The 19268-nt window shown below is 43.3% G+C and overlaps 1 protein-coding gene across 5 annotated transcripts in view; it reads right to left on the bottom strand.

Annotated features, from left to right (window-relative positions):
• Positions 1-15: 15 nt before the first annotated feature.
• The window catches only part of LOC107273700 (zwei Ig domain protein zig-8), a 148379-nt gene continuing 129126 nt past the window's right edge, over positions 16-19268 (bottom strand). For 4 of the 5 annotated variants that reach the window (XM_015752156.2, XM_025091056.1, XM_025091058.1 and 1 more), the window contains 3 exons: positions 8816-8943; positions 3628-3796; positions 16-3514 (listed from right to left, as the gene is read on the bottom strand). In XM_015752156.2, coding sequence (XP_015607642.1) covers positions 3423-3514; positions 3628-3796; positions 8816-8943 — 389 coding nt within the window. In that variant the 3' untranslated portion in view covers positions 16-3422. The remainder of the gene's footprint in view (positions 3515-3627; positions 3797-8815; positions 8944-19268) is intronic. The other variant, XM_025091057.1, reaches the window with a different exon arrangement.

The raw sequence follows: 19268 nt of genomic DNA, 5'->3' as shown, positions 1-19268 counted from the left end.
TTTTTTTTTTTGGGGGGGGGGGGGGAGTGGTTATTTCCTCATGGACCGTTTTGGCAAACAGTTTCTATGAGCAATTCACGAACATTGAGCTGAGCTTCACTAATCTCTTTTGTCAACGAAGATCTTGGTTTCGGCATTTTCTACCGTTTACCCACTTCTTTCACATTATAGTTCAGCTTGCAGTTATACATTTTCCATGTGCTTGTCAAACATTCGTCAAATGGATTTTTGCTATCACTTCAAACTGACTTTCCACTCGCAGTACCAAATACACATTTATCATATATCATACGTGACGCTGCCAATCAAATTTCTCAATTTATCCGATAACGTAACGCCGTAAAAACATTTGACTAGTGTTTGCCAATTTTTGCTGCAAGTCACATTTTTTTCCCCGTTAGTCGCAGTTACGATACTTTGCAGTATTTACGTTATAAATTTCGCACCCGTATCCATTTGTCTATTGTTCTTCACTAACGTTAAATAACATATCTTGCCAATTTCAGCGCTTGAAGTTTCTCTGTCGAGTCGTCAGTCTGCGAATCTTGATTGTGATATTTGATTGACAGCACACGTTTCTCTGAACCGGTAGTCACATTAGAACATTACCTATTGTATAATATGTATAACCGGTTGATAATACAGCAACAAGTAGATGCTGGTATTTTTTTAATTTACTCATCATCCTGTGCATTTTAACGTAGCTTCCCATTTAAATTTTAGTATGCAATATCACACACTGTAATGTTCGACAACGCTGCACATAACGCGTGTCCCGTTACATTATCATCCGGCGATCACACGCACCGTCGACGAGTTGGTCAAAATATATATTATATAAAAAAGAACCACAGTGTAATATTAATACAATGTCATTATCATTATATTGTCGAGAACAACTAATTACAACTAAGTCGCATTTAAATACATATTTACATTCAAGAAGTAGATTTCACTCGCTCCTCTTTATATTTTTTATTTTCTGTTTTTTTTTTTGTAATTTTTATCTTTCGCTTCAATTCGCCTTTATAATTGTCAGTATTATCGTTTAGAAGCTTCCGTCGCAAAGCTGGATATTTCGGAAAAGGAATCTCCTTTATCGCTGCTCGTTTCGCAAGACGCCACTTTATTTTTACAGTGTTTATATGTCACCTACACAATGCATCTTTTAGTGACGGGGTGCGCACGTGTGTCGATCGTACAGAATCATGGATAGTATCGAGAAGAATTAGGGTGAGGTTAGGCTGGGACATATTATAGGTTCGGCAGGTACCGATAGAAAAGAGATGAAAGGGAAGAGGGGAGGCAGAGGCATAAACGCGAATCTCACTTAAAAACTCGATCACTTTTCAATAGGCAGTTCGTACATAAAACGCGTTAAAAGTCGTAGAAAAAGTTAAGGTCGCGACGTACGACGTTTTCACGAAAGCGCGCATGACTGTATTTTAAGCTAATAACCGACGATAAGGATGTATCGACGGTAATTTGTCAAGGGATAATCGTGTCACGTGCAGCTGCTATTCTCTGCTGTTTTGTCCGATCTCCACTTGTGCTATCCGGTTTTTACTTCTTTCCGGTCCTTCCGCTATGAAATTGCTCTCGTCAACCCCCTCAAAGATATATCCTATCGATCTTCAGCCCTCCCCCTTAGTCACCCGCCTGCCTCAAGGGATGAGCTTACACGAGACTGCCACTATTGAAAAGTAACCAATTTCCGGCGGGACGATTATTTCAAGCACGTCCTAACGAACTCGTGTGCGTTTCTGTGGACGAGCGAAGCTCGTAGAATGCCAAGACGAAGAAGAATCTTGAGCGTTACTCTTGGTAAGATGAAATATTTTTTGAAAAAAGTTTCATACGAGGAGATGCCGTATTTACATATCGGGGCTTCGTGTCGAGTAATTGCATTCCTCTTGGTGATATGTTGTGTGTTTGGAAAACGTATCGTCGCTTTGGCGGATCTGCTGGGAAAGTTGGAGGATCGCCTTTAGCGACAGAATCGTTTATGCGGGTGGAATTGATTTGGCCGATAATTCGCACGGAAACGGTTTGTGTAGGATACGTTTAGCGTTTGCAGGCGAACTCCTAACCAAAGTAATAGGTCTTGAAGCGGAGTTACTGGAGATTGTGCCCCGTAGCGGTTCTTAGCGACCTGTACAGCGACTTGGCAATTTATCAAGAAAGTTCGACTCCCGATATCACTTCGAAATTGGTATTTACATTCCGTGAGAAAATCAGAGTAACGCGGTCCGATTGAAATATCGAGGACTTTGGATGAGGTTTAAGATTATCAAGTTTTTCGCATTATTTTATCAAGCTGGAAAATGTATCTCGTACGGGAGAAACGTGCCTGCTGCTCCATGTGCATGAGGCTTAGAATAAAGGAGACGTTGCAAAACTTCCATGCTGACTTGGAAGAAGTTTCTCCTCGTAGTGTCGAGTCACGAACGTATCAAATGTCCAGGATAGTCGCGCCGAAGAATAAAGGTGGATGAAAATTGGAAGGAATTTCATCGCCATACAAGTTCCCGGCCACGTGGGGATATGAATGAGAATTGGGGGCACGAGGGCTGGACGGGGCGACGCTGACGCGCTATTCCTGTCATTTTACGTCATTGAAACGCACGTATACATGCGATAACGTCAAGAAAGTAAAGGACAATCGCAGTGATCGATTTCTGGCGCTAAACCAATCCTGGGTTATTCATGTGTTTATCGAAGAATTCCTTCTTCCGATACGATACGATTCGTTACGAGACGCCGTGAGCATTTTACCATCGAAAACTTCTAAATAAACAGATGAAATTTTATCCAGCACTCTGACACAACAGACACAATTCTAGACACAATTTCATTGATGCACGTGCGAAATAGTCGAACGGCTTATGTTAAACATTGCATCTGACACCGAAAAACATCGAGATTAACTGGATTAAAGCGACGTCCATTATCGAAGCGATACACGCATCGTTTTTTGGAAGGACTCGTGAGTCCTTATAGTTTTATTACGTGTTTCCTTGATTCTCCTCTCACTCTCTCTCCCCCTCTGTCTCTCTTATACGTAATGTTTCTTAGCTTCATTAAGAATTACCGTGCGAAGAAAGACCTGCTTTCAACTTTTACATTGTAATTCATCTCGTTCGTCCAGCCTTGTCAATAAATTTATACACGTCATCAGGAGAGAGAAAGAGAGAAAAAAAGTGGAAAAATGAAAAAGTGGAGTACAGTGCGTAAAGGAGAAAGAAAAACGAAAAGTGAGTCGTAACGTTCTATGACGACAACAACGACGAGGGAGATTTGATTCGCCTTAGTTTTTAAGAGATTTCGATTCGCTTTGTCAAGAGACCTGGTCCAGTTGCACAAACAGCAATTAGAGTTGCGTAAGAGCCTGAGATCCACGACCGAGGCTACTTCAAGCCGAATTAGTAAAGTAGCAGACAGAGGCAGAGTAGAAGCGAGTACAGCCTAGGTTGCTTGGCCTGACCGCCGTGCTGCATTGCCGCAGGATACTCTCCTGAAACAAAGGACATCACTTAAATTTTCCGAAGTACGAGCGGGGTCCTCAGAGTAGCGCAACACATATGTCTATAGTCGATACGCGATCGAGTACACCATCGAGTCACTCACCATTGAGTACGTGAACGGTAATGGATTTTGGCTGGGCGTTGCTGGGGTTGCACGTGTAGCGTCCAGAATCCGATGGTTTCGCCTGCTGGACCAATAGAGAGCTCGTGGTACTGTCGCCCTTTTCCGTGACGACAGAGACGTCACCTCTGGTCGAGTCGTAGCTGATTATCTGCAAGAAATATCGAGCGCGCGCACCTCAGTCGTTTGCAGAGATAAGGATTGGGAAAATCGTCGAGCGAGACACTCATTGGGAAATTGGCCTGAAGTTATTGATCCTCTTGGCTTTATCGTCGTAGAGACGATAAAACCGAAGGATCGCGGTAGTTTGGAGTCGATCGGTGTGACGCGAGTAAGTCGTCCTGATGGGTTTCTACGTTTGAGGAAATGTATGTATTAAAAAAAACGGCGAGACTGGAATGCGCGAGAGACGACAGTGGGTCAAGGGGCGAGGGGCGAGGGAGGGGGGTAATCGAAGAAGACGAAGAAAAAAAAAAATAAATTAAGAAAAATCTAACGTCACCACTCGTCAACCTGACTCGCTACTCTTGACCGCGATTCTCTTTGATGGCTGCTGTCTCAAATTATCCGAGGAAGATTAATAGAGAGTAATTAGTATTTTACGTGCGCCAGGAGCCACCAGCTACCAACACCCAGGTCCCCTTGAGGAATACCAACCGGTCTGACGGTGATTCTGCAGTCGTACCGTCGACTCTCGTCGAGCGACAGCTTATTTCAAGCCAACGTTGAAACGCGAAGAGATCCCTAATTAATTTCACGTGAAAAGTTTAGCAATGCTTTAGCGGTTTCATAAATAATTCCCATTTCAATTGAAAAACAGCCGGCGTGACGTTTCTGTTCGTAGTGTCAGTACGTAGCGCGGAAAGTTTTCCTGAAAGTGTGGATTTCTCTTTTTTACGCGAGCTACGAACACGTATAGATATTTCAGTGCCGTTCGTAACGGATGAATCTTTTTTTTAATATTACCTAAACGCAAAGAAATGCAGGCTCCCCCGATAGACACATGTAAAAATCAGTTGTATATTTTCCTTCGCAGACAAATTGCACTTGACGTCGTGAAAAATGTTATCGGAGAATAGCCTGGAGCGCCGTGATCCAGGATGACTTAATCTCACTTGATCATCGTTTCTTATCAGATAACATTCTTAGCTCACGTCCAAGTGAATATCCAAGCATCGAACTTGTATCATTTTTCCATAGTAGTAGCATCCATACGTTATACGTGTATCTTCTGACTGGCCAACGAAATTCTTCAGCTCATCTATAATTCCGTGCATCTTCGAGTGAAACCTTTGCTGACTAATATTTTCACAAGGTGGAAGCTATATCGGAGAATATAGAGGCAAGAAAAAGAGGCCAGACAGAACATGACACGAGAAGGACTGATGAAGGTAGGAGTATAGCAACGAGCCAATGGGAAATCTTGGAAGACAAGGAATATTAAGTGGGAAGGAATAAGGTAGTTAGGACGACGTCCCTTGAAATGGTTTTCCTGGTCGAAACCACCGTTATCAGTCTACGTCTGGGTACTGGCAGAACCTCTTCTATCTCCATCTCATTGCGCGACCCTTCCACCCATACGGGGGAGGATCCACCATCGCCACTAGCTCCATCCTGGAGGTACCTACACCTTCCTGAACTCCCTAGGCGCACTCATTTGGATTGCTAAATTCATTTCCAGATGTTAGACCAAAAAGCTTTCCTGGTTGGGTTGGCACGAGCGTCGATCCTGGGCGAATTTTCAGATCGAAGGAAACGGATGTCTTCGCTATTCCTTGAACCGCGCGTTCCTTCCGCAGGTGCATTTTAATTTGCACCGGACGCAGCAGAGGTCTCGTAATATCAATCGTGCCTTGCGATTCGCCGAACGTCGAATGCGTCAAGTGTTTGTCGACCGAGAGTTTTCCGGAATTTTATCTATCTTCTCGATGTAGTTATGTACTCTGGTGTTCGTAAATCTCCACTTTTTTAACTTGCAAATCGAATGCATTTACAACCACTAGAGGATTACCCGGAATGGCTTCATAGTATCTACCATCCTTCTCTCTTTGAGCCTCATAAAAATTCCAATGAAAATCTCCACTCATCTCGAATTTCTAGTGACTTTCATGCGTTTCTTATTAATACATAATATTATGGATATCAGTGATTGTTCAGTTGGTTTTCGAATATTTAAGGGATGTTTGCGAGGCCATGACCTTATGGCCATGGTAGCATTACATCACAGGAAATTAAAATTCAGCAACGCGATATACGTGACACATGTAGATAAATGGATCTTCCGGCATGCTCGGGTTACGCTATCGAAATCGTCGTCAAACATCAAACATTTGTAAAACTCCAGAGATTCGGCTAACATTTGAATGGGGTGGTCAAACATAGCAGCGGTTAGCCAAAGGTTTCTCCCGGTACCTTCGTCCTCTATAGAGACGTTTTCCTATTCCGCACACATTGGCAGCTCTCGTTGCGTAAAGTCCTCCATTTACTTATGTCGATACAAGCTGGATGCAGGCGACAAGCTTCTCCAATGTAAACTGCCCTCCGGCTGGAAACCGAGGAGAGGAATGTCACGTTTCCACACGAATGGCAGCCGCGACAACACTACCGGAAACTGGAAACCGCAGTGAACATCTAACCTCATCACTCGACTGTGTATACCCTTCCTCTACCAAGATATAATTTTACCAGGGGCCAATTTGGCAGACTGCTCGCGATACTCGCAATGTCTCTCTCACTTGGCCATTTTCCAAAAGTGCAATATAAATAAGCCGCGAAATGATTTTTCTTAAAAATCCTATAATTGGCTTTTCTACCCAATTTCGCCGGGAAATCGTCTTACCTGGGGTTCAGCGGGAAATAAAGAGCAGGACGATCGTGTAAGTAGGATTCGTTTTGGACTACATTGAATTTTATATTTTTCCTGGTCAGCGACTCGCCACCGGGTCTACCGAGATTAACCAAGCCAGAAGGGTCGTAATGCTGTAATCGCATGGGTTCTATGAGATAACATCGCTCGGTGGTGGCTTGTTGCTTTGCGAACGATCAAAGTCAGCCACAAGCAACCCTTTCTAGTCAGGGTTGCCCACTGTCGCGTTCCACAAGCGATCCCACCGATCCCACCAATCCCACCCAGCAACTGAAATCCTCTCTCTCTCTCTCTCTTCTACTTCCCATCTACCCACCTACTTCTTTTTCACGAGCCACGAAGAAGACTGTTAACTACGACCTCCAACCTATAACCCACTACTACCTTCTGACCGAAATCAGTCTGCTGCCGGAACTTTTCTGGCAGCCAGAGGAAATTCCTCTTCGATTTCACGAGTTTGAAGATCCTTGCCGGTGGACTCGTGCTCCGAATATCAAGGAGCACCAGCTTCCGGAAAGCTTTCCCAGTGGTGCTTACGAGATTTTGAGCGTAGTAGCTACCTTATCCTTATAGCAGGTCTTAAGAATCCTCCTATAGAATACGGATTTCCTTTTTAGAGCATCTTTGGATTCTCGTATGTTCTGCATCGGTCTATAGATGCGTCGGTGCATCAATACCTGGATCAGTAGCTGATGCAAGATCAGAAGCTTCAATCGATATCGTGTTATCAGAATTATCGGCATCGCCACGTGCAACACCACACACCCGCACGTACTCAGGTATACACACGTTCGTGCGGACGCACATCCCGAAATGAAATTACCCGATCTCAATTTCGCTTTACGTATGTCATATACTTTTTCTTACTTGCAAAGTTGATCATTCAAAAGTATACACAGAAGTATAACCAATGGTACTCTCGCATATTACGGGCACGCTTTTCGGGAATAGCAAAAGTACAGCTTGCATTGCTGATCAATTATGAGGATAAACGACTCGGACTCCGAAAACAAGGAACTCGTGGACTTTCTAGGCTTGATGCTATATTCGTAAATGCAAGTTATACTTTTTTTTTTACTATTTCCGATAATTATTCCCGTAGTATGCGAGAATAACGTGGGCTATACTTTTAGGAATACTTTTGATTGATCATTCGCGGATCTACCTCATCATTTTTTCTCGGACTCCTAGTTCGCTTAGGGTGCTTCCCGGTTTTTTCTCTACTTTCGAAATTGACCGAAGCCCGTCTTTCTAACCCGTTACCTCACACAATAGGGTCAGAGAGAGGTTTGCGAGTATCATGAAAAAAAAAAAAAAAAAAAAAAAAAAAAAAAAAAAAAAAAAAAAAAAAAAAAAAAAAAAAAAAAAAAAAAAAAAAAAAACCAAGGTACAGGTGGTTGTCGCACTGTCGTCTGATTTATGTAAGAGCCAATTACGATTACAGTAGCTCTAGGGTGCACCTGCGAAGCCTATAGAATAAAGAACTCCTCTTATCTATATAACGCGACCAGCACGAGAGGGTATTAATTTTAATGTATCACGAATACATGGTCGAATGTGTATAAAAATAACTTACGATCAATATGACCCTTCCACTTAGATGGGACGAATTTTCCAAGATTTACGTTTTCCTCTCCGCATTTGAATTTTTATATCGATATTTAATTAGACTTGGAATCTGCAGTACCAATGTAGGAACCCAAGGAATAGGTGCAGCAGAAGCAGGGAGGTTGGGGGAAAGCGGAAAACAAAGAAAAGAATAAAAAAGAGCATCGTGCTAGTCTATGCAGCGAGCGGGCTGGTAAACCCGATTTTCGATAAACAAAAAAACATAAAGATTTCCCTTTTCCAGCGGAAAACATAATACGAGTCAAACTAAGGTGTACCAATCCTACCTTTGCCATTAGACCCTGACGCGAACAGAATCAAACGAAGAACTAAATCGTTTGGCCTAGTTTGCCAAATGCAAATGCCGCTTGTAATTCTGGCCCCGGAAACATTTCCGACTATCTCGCATTCTTGTATGACAGTCGGCAGTTAGAGTAGCTGCTAGCCACTCAGTAACCATATCAGTGAGAGTATCAGGAACCACTCGGGTATATACGTATGTAGAAAGAGTAACATTACTCTTCGCCCTCAACTGATACATCAGTCGAAAGGAGTGCGTGAGTATTACCCACGAATGAAATGAATATATTCATACTCCCGATAACCAATCTGATTCATAGCTGCAGTTCTTAGAGCCAATCGTTACTTAACCGCTTCTCGGATAATTTTCTAAAGTCCAGCTTATCGTTAGCTTACCGCATCATTGTGATCCCAGAATATGTATGCCGGCGGCTCCGGACTGTGCAGTACGATGCACGTGAGATTGATCGTACTTCCACGATCGATGTAATGGTCGGGTCCACCAACGATCTCGGTTGTTGGCTCTGTAACACAAGAAATGAACGATCCATTTTACCTAATCGAGCATCTCGTAAGAATTGCTTGTTTGTACAAAAAAAAATTAATTTCTTTATTATTGCGTCAAGATCGTCTGCTAAATTGTCAGCTGCAATGAGGTATAGATTCTTAGGTAGAAAAAAGGTATTTAGGAGTGACCTTAGTCGTCCCTTTCTTTAATGGGAAAAGCAATGCGGTTGACCTGCTCCTCGCATCTCGAAAGAGCACTTTGAAGCAGCCCCACGTACATAGCACATCCTGCATCGCATCTGCTGGGTTACGTGAGGTCAGCAGGTAGATCGATGCGAATATTTTCCGGGCGGCCTCCTCTCTTCAAGGATTGACCGAAATAACCGGGAAGCGTGCTGCGGCCTTTGTGCAATAGCTATCACGATAGATAACCTTGCCATACCTTCTCCTCGCCATTCCCCATCTCTCCCGTCGCCATAAACAGAGTCTCCGTCAGCCCAACCCTTTCGACATGGAGTCAAGCACTGTGGAGCCAGCGGGTTTGGGCGCCTCGTGCGACAAGCTTTAAGACGCATTAGCATTGCAATAACGGTCAGCTACGTCGCACGTTACACAGAAGGGGGATGCGGATGTCTCACCCCGAAAACACTTAAACCGCATCGTCCCTTATTTCACGCAGGATGAGCTTTGATACTCCTAGGTAAAGGCATAGCAGAAGGAGGATTCACACGGGAGGTTAGCTTTCCGAGGTAAAAGGCGTGAAGATATGTTTTTTTCGTCTTACGTTATTCGGTCGGCTGGACTGTTTTTCTATGTGAACGCAATAACCTCACGTTTTGAAGTCACGTACGCGGCCGAATGTTCATGCAGATGTGTAAGCTCGTGGGTGTAATATATCAGTAGCTCATCGTGTATCGGCTTTCTTTGACTGGTGATGCTTCTCTCATTTCCCGTACAACGTCGCGCGCCCCATGCTGCCTTTGTGGTTTCAGTCGCTATTTGTGAACTGTCCACAAAGCATATTCATCCGAGATCGTATACCGTGTTGACGTTCGACCTAAATAAAGAACCTTGCACTATTTCACCTTATAGCCCGTACCCACGTAAATTACGTTACACGATACGACTTGACGATAGTATCTGCACTCTACAATCTGTAGCCTTCTTGAACGCCATTATGCAATCTCACTGGAAGGTTTCGATCGAGACCTAAAACCATGCAGTGTCGCACGATCTTTGAACGAAAGTTTGCATAAGGAGATGCTGACTCCGACTGTTCTTAGGTTACGTATGAAAATTCTTGACATATCTCTCTCTCTCTCTCTCTCTCTCTACTACTACTAACGAGGCAGAGACCTCAGTATAATAAACACTGTTTTTCTTCTTCTTCTTTCTTCTCTCTCTCTCTCTCTCTCTCTCTCGGTCTCTTGTTTGCTCTTTTCGGAATCCGCACGGAATTTCGGCACAGCTGTAAATAAAATTTCTACACTCACGGAAGCACTCGTGGGACTCGTGCCAACAGATGCGCCCGTGAGACGTTTGCTTTCGAAAAAAAAGTTGCCAGTTCTTTTGAATTTGCTCCCTTTTCGCTTAAGGACGACATCGCGAGGGGCACGCGCTTCGCGGGTATTCCATCGAGCGCGAATGGAATATCAAGCAAGAGGTTTTTCACTTCTCTATTTGTTCTTCGCCGGTAGGAGAATCGAACGTGGGAAGTTGCTATGGCTCCAAAGTTTCACCATTTTCTTCGGCAGCCTGGGCTCTGCTTACATCTTAAACCCATCAGCGAACACTGCCGTGCAAGCTCAAAAGAGCTCAACCCGTCCCAATGTTTTACGTTAACCTGAACGCAAAGTGCTCATCTAAGCGATCCCTGGCTGGGATACATTCAGGTATACCATACGCGTTCCTCTTTCGAGTGTATTATAGGAGTAAAATGACTAAAGGACACTTTGTCGTTTGCTGCGACACGGGAGAGTGGGCTAGTGGGTAAACTTTTCCCAAGATATTAGCTCGAACGCTGAAAAAGCTTCGTTGAAAACTCGACGAAAGGAAGCGACCTCAAAGTTTTCCTTTCTCCCTGCATTACTTTGTTTCTTTCAATTTCCCCCTTATTTTTTTCCTTCTTTTTTTTTCATCCTGTCTCGGTATAAAGTTTAATTGCACCTTCCTAAAACTTACGGACGATAAACACTGCTTCGTTCTTCTTTGGGCAATACGATTAGGCCAGCTGATTACGTTTAACCTAATAGCACGACTGCGAATGCATAAAAGGAGCTATAGGCTCAAGTATCTATGCATACATTACATAGTATAAGCAAGAATCGCTACGAAGAAAAGACCGAAGGAAACGAAGTAAGATCTGTCGAAAGAAAAGGGGCCCTCGGTATTGCTTATCCGATTCAAATTCTTTTTATCAGCTCGTTCCCGGGAGAGGAGCCGTGACTCGCGGCAGGCGATCCCATCTCATCTAAGTTTTTATTACTTCTCTCGGGCAATTTATTATGTTTATTGTGTTCCCAACTAATATTGGCCATCCGCATTGAGTGTAAAATCGACTCCGGCCGCTGGAAATAAGGGAAAAAAAAAGCAGTAGCACAGAGTCGGCACGTTGGATCTCGAGCCAGAGTGGCGTCTTACTCGCAAGTCGATACGCGGTGTCACGATTTCTCCGAGTTGGGAAGGAGCAAAGAACAAAATGGAAAATATCAGCGCTGCCTGTGCCCGAGGCGTTTCGCGTCTATCTACTTTTTTTTTTTTCGGGAAAACTGTAAAGAGAAAGCGAGAGAAGGATGAAAAAGAAAAATACGAGCGAATCGACAGAGGAAATCTCGTCGCTCGTAGCAACGCCAATCTTTTCTTTTTATTTGCAATTAAATTCGATCAAGCAGATTTTCCGAGGCTCATTATTTATATAACTAGTCTTGGCTGCGATACACGATAGGGTCTAGAGACGTATATTGACTTTACGAGGAGAATTCTTGTCTATAATGGTAAATCCACCGTGAAGCATATTAAAATAAAGCACGGCAGTTCACCGTGAAGGCTGTGAGCTGAAACGAAAGCTATGCGCCTGCACGTATATTCTCTGAGCAGGATCAATTCGCTCTAGTATTAAACATGATCTTGCATTATTAGACGCGAACGTGCAATATCCATGATTTAGTTAATACCCGTCAAAGAGAAGGATGGCTGGGGGATAAAGATTTTCTATTGATTTACTTTTGATATTGTGTTTTTTCAGGAGACTCGCGACCCTCGCGACAGACGATTTCGATTTCGATATTTTCGACTGTCGGATATTTGAAAGGGGTGTGCGGATGTGCGTGGGCCTGACGAGTAGGAGAAGGAAGAGAAACACGGGAGAGACGAGAATCCGGCGTTCAAGGGGCAGTTTTAAGGAGACTAGGCATTGACGGAAATTGTTGCTAATTGTCGGGTGCCACAGAGACACAATCGGATTTTGCGCAACTGTCATGAGAAATCGATCGCGATGTCTACCCTTTGTTTTCGTTGCTCTTGTAACGATTAATGGCTTCGGTGGTATATCTTTTGTTCCATGGCATTATCGCGGAATGCTCGCTGAAAGTCGAGCGGGCAACTTGATAATTATTAGAAAAAGACCGAAGCAACGTGAAGCCGATTCAACGAGTTTTGTTTTATCGTTTCTCTCTTATCCTCTCTTCCTTAATCTTCGTCACAGTTTATACGTTCTCTGGCATTTACCACTTTCGAAGATAAAGGGCTTTCCATTATTTTTCCCCGATGTTCGGTATTTCATATGAACAATGATCGAAAACGTTCCGGACGGGAACGTTTATGGGCGATTAGGAAAAGTACAGTCGAGAGGATTGTAAAAAAAAAAGGAGCGAAACATAGAAGGAATATCGAATAACTTGCCAGAATCGAAAACCAGTCAGCAAAACGAAGGAGGATAGGATGGAAGGTAGCAATGCGCGAGAGCGTTGTCAGATCTGGGTTGCAGCTCGGAAAGTAGGCTGGCAAGCAACGACCAACAGGAAGCGCAAATTACCAGACAGCTTGGGAAGACAAGACTTTTGCGGTGACTCAAAGAAATCGTAAACGGCTGATAAAGCTCGACAAGCTCGTTTCCCCTATTTGCCCCTTTCTTCTTCAAATCTTTTCCCTTCCTCTTTCCATCTCGGGTTTTGTCCTGGCTAGACTCGCCACTCTACGCCGCTTTTTTTTCCAAGATATTTTCTTATCAGCAGCCTGGTTCATCTTCTGGTCGTTAGGCATTCTTCCCAGTTGGTGGAATTTCCTTTTCGGAGTTTCACCGCATCCGTTCCCACAAGTCTGGCACAATGGGAAGAGTCAATTCCAGGAGCCACACATTTCCTTGGCTACGAGATTCCTCTTCTTCGTCTTCATCATTCTTTTTTACCCCACCGACCCGACACCTTTTCCTCATTCGTCCTCCCTATCTCTTTTCTCGCTTTTCTTTGTTTTTCATTTGTGGCACAAGGCCTCCTTTTCCGCGTCACAGTTACCGCCCAATTTTCATACGTTTGGTGGATTGCGTGTTTTTTTATACATGACAATCTTAAATTAAATCCCATGCGAACCTAACCTAACTTAATGACCTAAGAACGAAAGATAGAATGCGGTACGCGGATGCGAGAGCCATTGTATTCATTTCTCGAAAAAAAAGTTCTTTCTGCACTTTAAACTTCTGTCTCATATTTTACACTAATTTACAACTTTACGAGTCCAACAATAACACAAGGCGCCTTCAACCCCTAGTACTTTCGAGTAAGAAGTTTCGTCCTGGTTCAACTTGCGCGCTGCCGGTATAATTATAATTGTGACCAAAGGAACCTGTCGCTAATTGCTCTCCTGGAATTTTATGAACTATAGACACGTAAAAAAGAAAGAAAAAATAACTAACATGACCAAATTCACGCTCCGGTTTTAGTCCTAATATGGAGCAATCAGTCTGACGAGCAATGAAAAAACCGAGCAATTTTAGTACAAGGAAATAAAAAGTCTTAGATGAATAGCCCCGAAATGTTTTATATTTTACGGGACTGGTCTCGAGTAAGTAGCTCCCTTTACGTATGACTCTCATATACATATAGAAGTAGGAGGATCTTGTGTGAGATTGTCCTTATTTAATCAACTTTTATACAGCTCGGAAAGCCGGGTTTAAATTTAATCCGAAGATTTCGCGTTCCACCGGTTGCGGTCCTCCAGTTCCCTTCTTAACCGTAATTCTGGCATGGTGCCCTTGTATCTCTCTCGTTCTCTCTCTTCCTCCCTTTTTTTTTACAATCGCTTTCTATTAAGTGTTTTTTTTACTTTTTTTTTTCCCCTTGAATTAAAATCCACCTGGAGGAAGTAAAATTGTCCTTGTAAGCATACAATCTGTATAAACAATAAACCAATTCCCCGATAGAGATAGACCGTGTAGTAGCGTGTGCCTTGATCGGCGTATCATATTTTCCATATCGAGTGTACTCGGTATCACGATTTATTCTCGATGCTGGGTTAGAGTGGTAAGCGATTGGTAGATTGCATTCTATCGTAATATCCCATTATTTCAATATCCAATGTTCTTCTATCCAACTGTATATCCACATAGTGGGATCCTTTCATAAGCAATATTTATTCATCAACAATTCTACAGTAGTGTGTCTTCATGATTTCGTTCTACAGGGTTAACGCATATTGTCGTGTATCGCAGCACAAGTTGGGTATAAAGTGACTTAAACGTAAGGCTGCTGCGGCGCAGTGTTTAAACTTGACAAACAAAGCTGCAAATTGAACGAAAACTTTATTGCGATGCGCTTTTCCATTTTAATTATGAATCTACATAAATACATGTAATGAACATTCATGGGCAAACGTACTGGAGCGCGGCTCGTCATCCCTTTGCAAATAAACGGCACAGACATTGTCAGATTCACAGTCAATGTGTTCACCGCAGACGAAATGATTAGTGTGCGGATTAATGGCTATCACGTAATTTGTGGTTGGTAGAATAATCGCTCATGACGTAACATTAGTCCAATGAAAATGTTCAATGACTGGTCGAATATTGACCTGTAATCACTGCGAAGAAATTAAACGTCCTCCGTGCTTATCTGCGGTTGAACCTTTCAATGACTGCTACTGTTTGGGGTTTAATTTCTAGATACGTTCAATCGTTTTGATGAAAGTTATGCATGTACACTACGAGCATCTCAACTAACTTCTAAGGACCCGGGATGATTACCAAAGGTAGCTATAGGTGTCATTTGGAGTTTCCAGTGATAGCGATTACTTGGCAATGCTGGTACCGTTTAAGCTGTGCTTGAAAGGAGTCACCGTTGCATTCTCATCAAGTAATGCATTTTCGTCGATGCATTTGCCACGTTTAAAATTACCTGCTTGCGTTAGCCAGGACACGCTTCAAGGGTGAATCGGCGTTAAGTCGCGGAATCTCAATTAAGCTGGAACCCAGTTTCTCTCTTTTTCATCTTTGCAATGTGACACATGCGTGGTTCACGCATTCGAGTATGTATATTAGTGTGTATCTTGATGGGTGAGGGAGAGGAGCGAAGCTAAAGGAGGAAGAAAAAAAAGGAGGTCGAAAGAGCTCTCGGTGGTCGTTTGCCTGAATTGTGACATAGGGGGAGGAAGGAAAATAAAAGTTGTTTCTTCGAGATAAAGAAAATCTACGAGCGTGTTTTCCTTCTGGGAAAATTGCGAATCCGTTCGATTCTCGCTGGTCATTCTCTGCTGGGTTATTTCGTAATGTGTTTACCGGCGACGCGAGGATCCTCGTAAGGCGGTACAAGTGGCGAATGCGTGAAACTCATTTTCATGCCTCGAACGCAAGTCGTCGTCGACTGAAACGTCGAGGAGTCTGACTTGAACTGGCGTGACGGATAGAAAATATTGCAGATTCGAAGCAAGTTGTGCAGATGCGAAAGATCATGTTTTCTGTGCAGGGTCCTCATCTCCTCCCGTCTTTCAGGCTTCGATGAAATTACTCTGGCTCTACGAATATTGCTCGGGAGTCGAGCTGAACTCCGGGATGATTGTTGTTTGTCGAGACGTTAGTGATCGCAGAGGAATACGTATTTCAAAGTCACAGCCTGACAAAATACAAAGGCAGGGGATAGAAAAAATCAGAGAAGTAGGATGAGACCAGAATAGTGAAAATTGTCCAAGAGGACATTTCGGTAACGCGTGTGACTAAAATGAGATCCGGTAAAATTTGGTAAAAGAGTAAAAGGCGAGGGATTTGAGACAGAGGTTCTTTTGAGGCTGACAGTGGAGTTAAAAAAATTGGAAAAATAAAGCTTCTACGTAAAGTTTACCGAGTTCTCTTTGCATACACACAGAGATTCGCTAACGCTAAAAGTAGTCGAGTGCAAAGAGAGCTCTACGATCCGATGCAGCCCGGAGATTAGGTCCCGGTTGAACCGCGGGGTAGCATGCAACTTATGAATTATTCGCCTTAGCCGGAATCGCGCGAGCGTATTTTCACTTCCGATTATCGAAATTCAATAATCCTGGAGCTGCGAGCCAACACCAACGGGACCAACGTGCTCATTTTATTCCGGCAAGTAATGCATTATACGTAGGACGATAAAATACGCTAGTACCAATGTTAACTTAATCGTATGCAATCGAACTGGGATACAGTTGCCCAAGAAACTAACTGACGCAGCGTATAGGGAAATACAGAAATTGGAAGAACTGATAAAAACGAGCTCGTTATCAGTTTACGAAGGCGTGCCAAATGTGAATTAATGGCCTATTGAGACTCATTGTATTTATGGTACGTGGATTTTAATTTTCTGAATATCAAAATGAATGAATATTAAACTCGTATCCTGATTGTAACCCTGTTAAGATACGTCGTACATCCATTAACCCGCAATCACAAGCCATCGCGGTGTGTCAAAGTAAAACTATGAAAGTCCATCAGGAAGAATCGAGAAAGGATATGTCTATAGCCAAAGGAAACTCTCATTGTTGAAACAGTAAAGTGTAGTATCCTAGAAAGCACGTCAATCCCATTCAATTTAAATTTAGATTTATTCATTTCGGTATTTTCCATGATTAAAAAAAAATACTATAACTCCGTTATCATCAGAAATCCCGCGCAAGTGCAATGTTGAAAATTCTCTTGGAGAATTATTCAACATTAGCCGCATTCCTGAAGATAGCCTCTGATCTCATGGAGCAGAAGGAGTGATCGAACTTTCATCATCCTCGTCGTAGCCGCCGTTGTTAACGGGAGGTTAGGGATAAGGTTTCGCGAGATGATAAAAATAGTTGAGTCAAGAATGAGATTACGAGGACAGGTGAGCAACGAAACATTTCATTTGATCGGAGGGTGTTCAGGTCACCGAACAAAAGGTGAACAAGTATCGACGAACGTGAGCGGTACTTTCGCGTGTCTAGAAGGTATAGAGCGGAATGAAATCCGTGAGCCGCGCAATCGCGTTCCTCTTTGCCGCATTAACCCCTTGCGGAAAAAACACTTAACCAGTGAAGAACTCGCAGGGAGATATCGACGCGCTCGTTTCTTTTTTTTTTCTTTTTTTTTTTCAACTTGATTTCGTTCGAGTCTCACTCGCACCGCTGTGCCTCGCGTTCTCAAATTCCATCAAATCTTTCGACCAGTCATCGAGACTGGACAAAACGACGGAGGGCTGCTAGAAAACGATCCTTGAAAATCTTTGACGTGGTCCAAAAAATGTGGAGGCCTGCCGAGGAGAGTGAAAAAAAGGGACAGGGAACAGATCGAGAAAAAATGTAAGGATTCTAATCTTGGCAAGGAGCAGTATCGTTGCACAGGTCCTTCTTCGGTACGGCCGTCGACGTAACTCGTTGCTCCGGAATGGAGAGCAGGGAGAACGAGGAATATGGGTGGAACGTGAGAAATGGACGCGACGTAAAGTATGGCTTGTCTTTGCGCCACACAACAGCCTTCCATGATAATATACCGACAGTAAAGCTGCACTCGTAAAATATTTTCTCTTTTGCCTCTCGTGTTCCACGAGCCTCGAAATAACCTGGCTCGTGCTCCAAACATCATTTTCTTTCCTTTCCCGTCTTACTTGGTCCTTGTTCTCATCTTGGCCAATAACCTATTCACCGTGGTTAGAGCTTCGCTGAATTTCTTGGGCGCAGACGGCTCCCTCCCCTACACCAAGGAAGCCACCATCCGCGAAATAATTAATAATATAGGTAAATTTACGATACCGGATAAAACGTGCATTATTACTGGCGCGTGGGAGGTAAAGTTTATTTGATAAATTGCACGAAAACGTTAACGCAAACAATTTTCACTCTCACAAATGAACAACAATTATGTTTACATCCGAGTCATTAATGTTTGCGTTCTATCGCCCCGTACCTGGTTACCCGGTGTAATTAATTTTTCCCGGAGTATTCGCCTTGCTTTTCTTTTCACGCGCGACGGTTCGAGCTCCCTTTTTTTTTGTGAACCTCAGCGAGAAACTTATTACTATTTTAACGATGTCGTTCTAACGAGCGGGTCAGACTTGCAAATGCCACGAGGCTCTGCGTCAATGTAATAAAGCCATAATCATAATCCCATTCACTCCAAGTTCCTCGCAAAATAGCGATTTCGATCGAGAACAATGTCGTTCTCGGTGGAAGCTTGGCTGGAAGCTTCGTTTACTCAGATAGCCCTGTAGAATATAGGATAGCAGAGCCTATAGGAGTGGCTAGGTCATAGGCTCCCTCCTATCGAAGCTACACTGGAATGAGATGGAATGATTTCCCTTTACGTAAATCCCAGTTCTTTTATAGGGGTGTTTTTTTTTTTTCTTTTCAAAAAGGGCACACGATTCGAAATTTCAAGATTCCTTTCGCTCTTAGTTGTTGACTGATACCAAGTCCGAGCATTACGATTCCGCCAGTCTCGATACAATGACAGCGTTACGTTGGTAAGTTTAATTTTCAGGACTTTACTGCACGAGGGTGGCAGCGATGAAGCTTTCGAGCATCGTTAGAACCTAAGCCAAGAGTTTGCATTACCCGGCGTTTCTTTTCAATTTTGTTTAACGTTATTCATTCGCTCCTTCCCGAAAGCATTACCGGTCGTGACAGTCCGACAGCCAAGAGACACTGTTCGTTCATGCCAGTGAAAATCTACCGGCCTTCCGCACCTCGTCTGCGCAGTCTGAAGTCTGGAATTGGTCGATAGAGCAAGGCTAGAATAACGAGGCTGCCTTTATGCCAGGCTCAAGAATTAATCTCGATCCGAAGGAATTTCATAATAATTGAGTAATGAAACAAAATAATTAGTCTTCGTTATTATTACCGGCCGTAATTCTTCCGCCCCCCCCCCCTCGCG

The sequence above is a fragment of the Cephus cinctus genome, unplaced genomic scaffold (genome assembly GCF_000341935.2).
Source record: "Cephus cinctus unplaced genomic scaffold, Ccin1 Ccin1_scaffold1796, whole genome shotgun sequence".
In the NCBI taxonomy this organism is placed as follows: Eukaryota; Metazoa; Arthropoda; class Insecta; order Hymenoptera; family Cephidae; genus Cephus; species Cephus cinctus.
The sequence above is the reverse complement of the archived record's forward strand: the minus strand, read 5'-3'. Positions and strand labels throughout refer to the sequence as shown.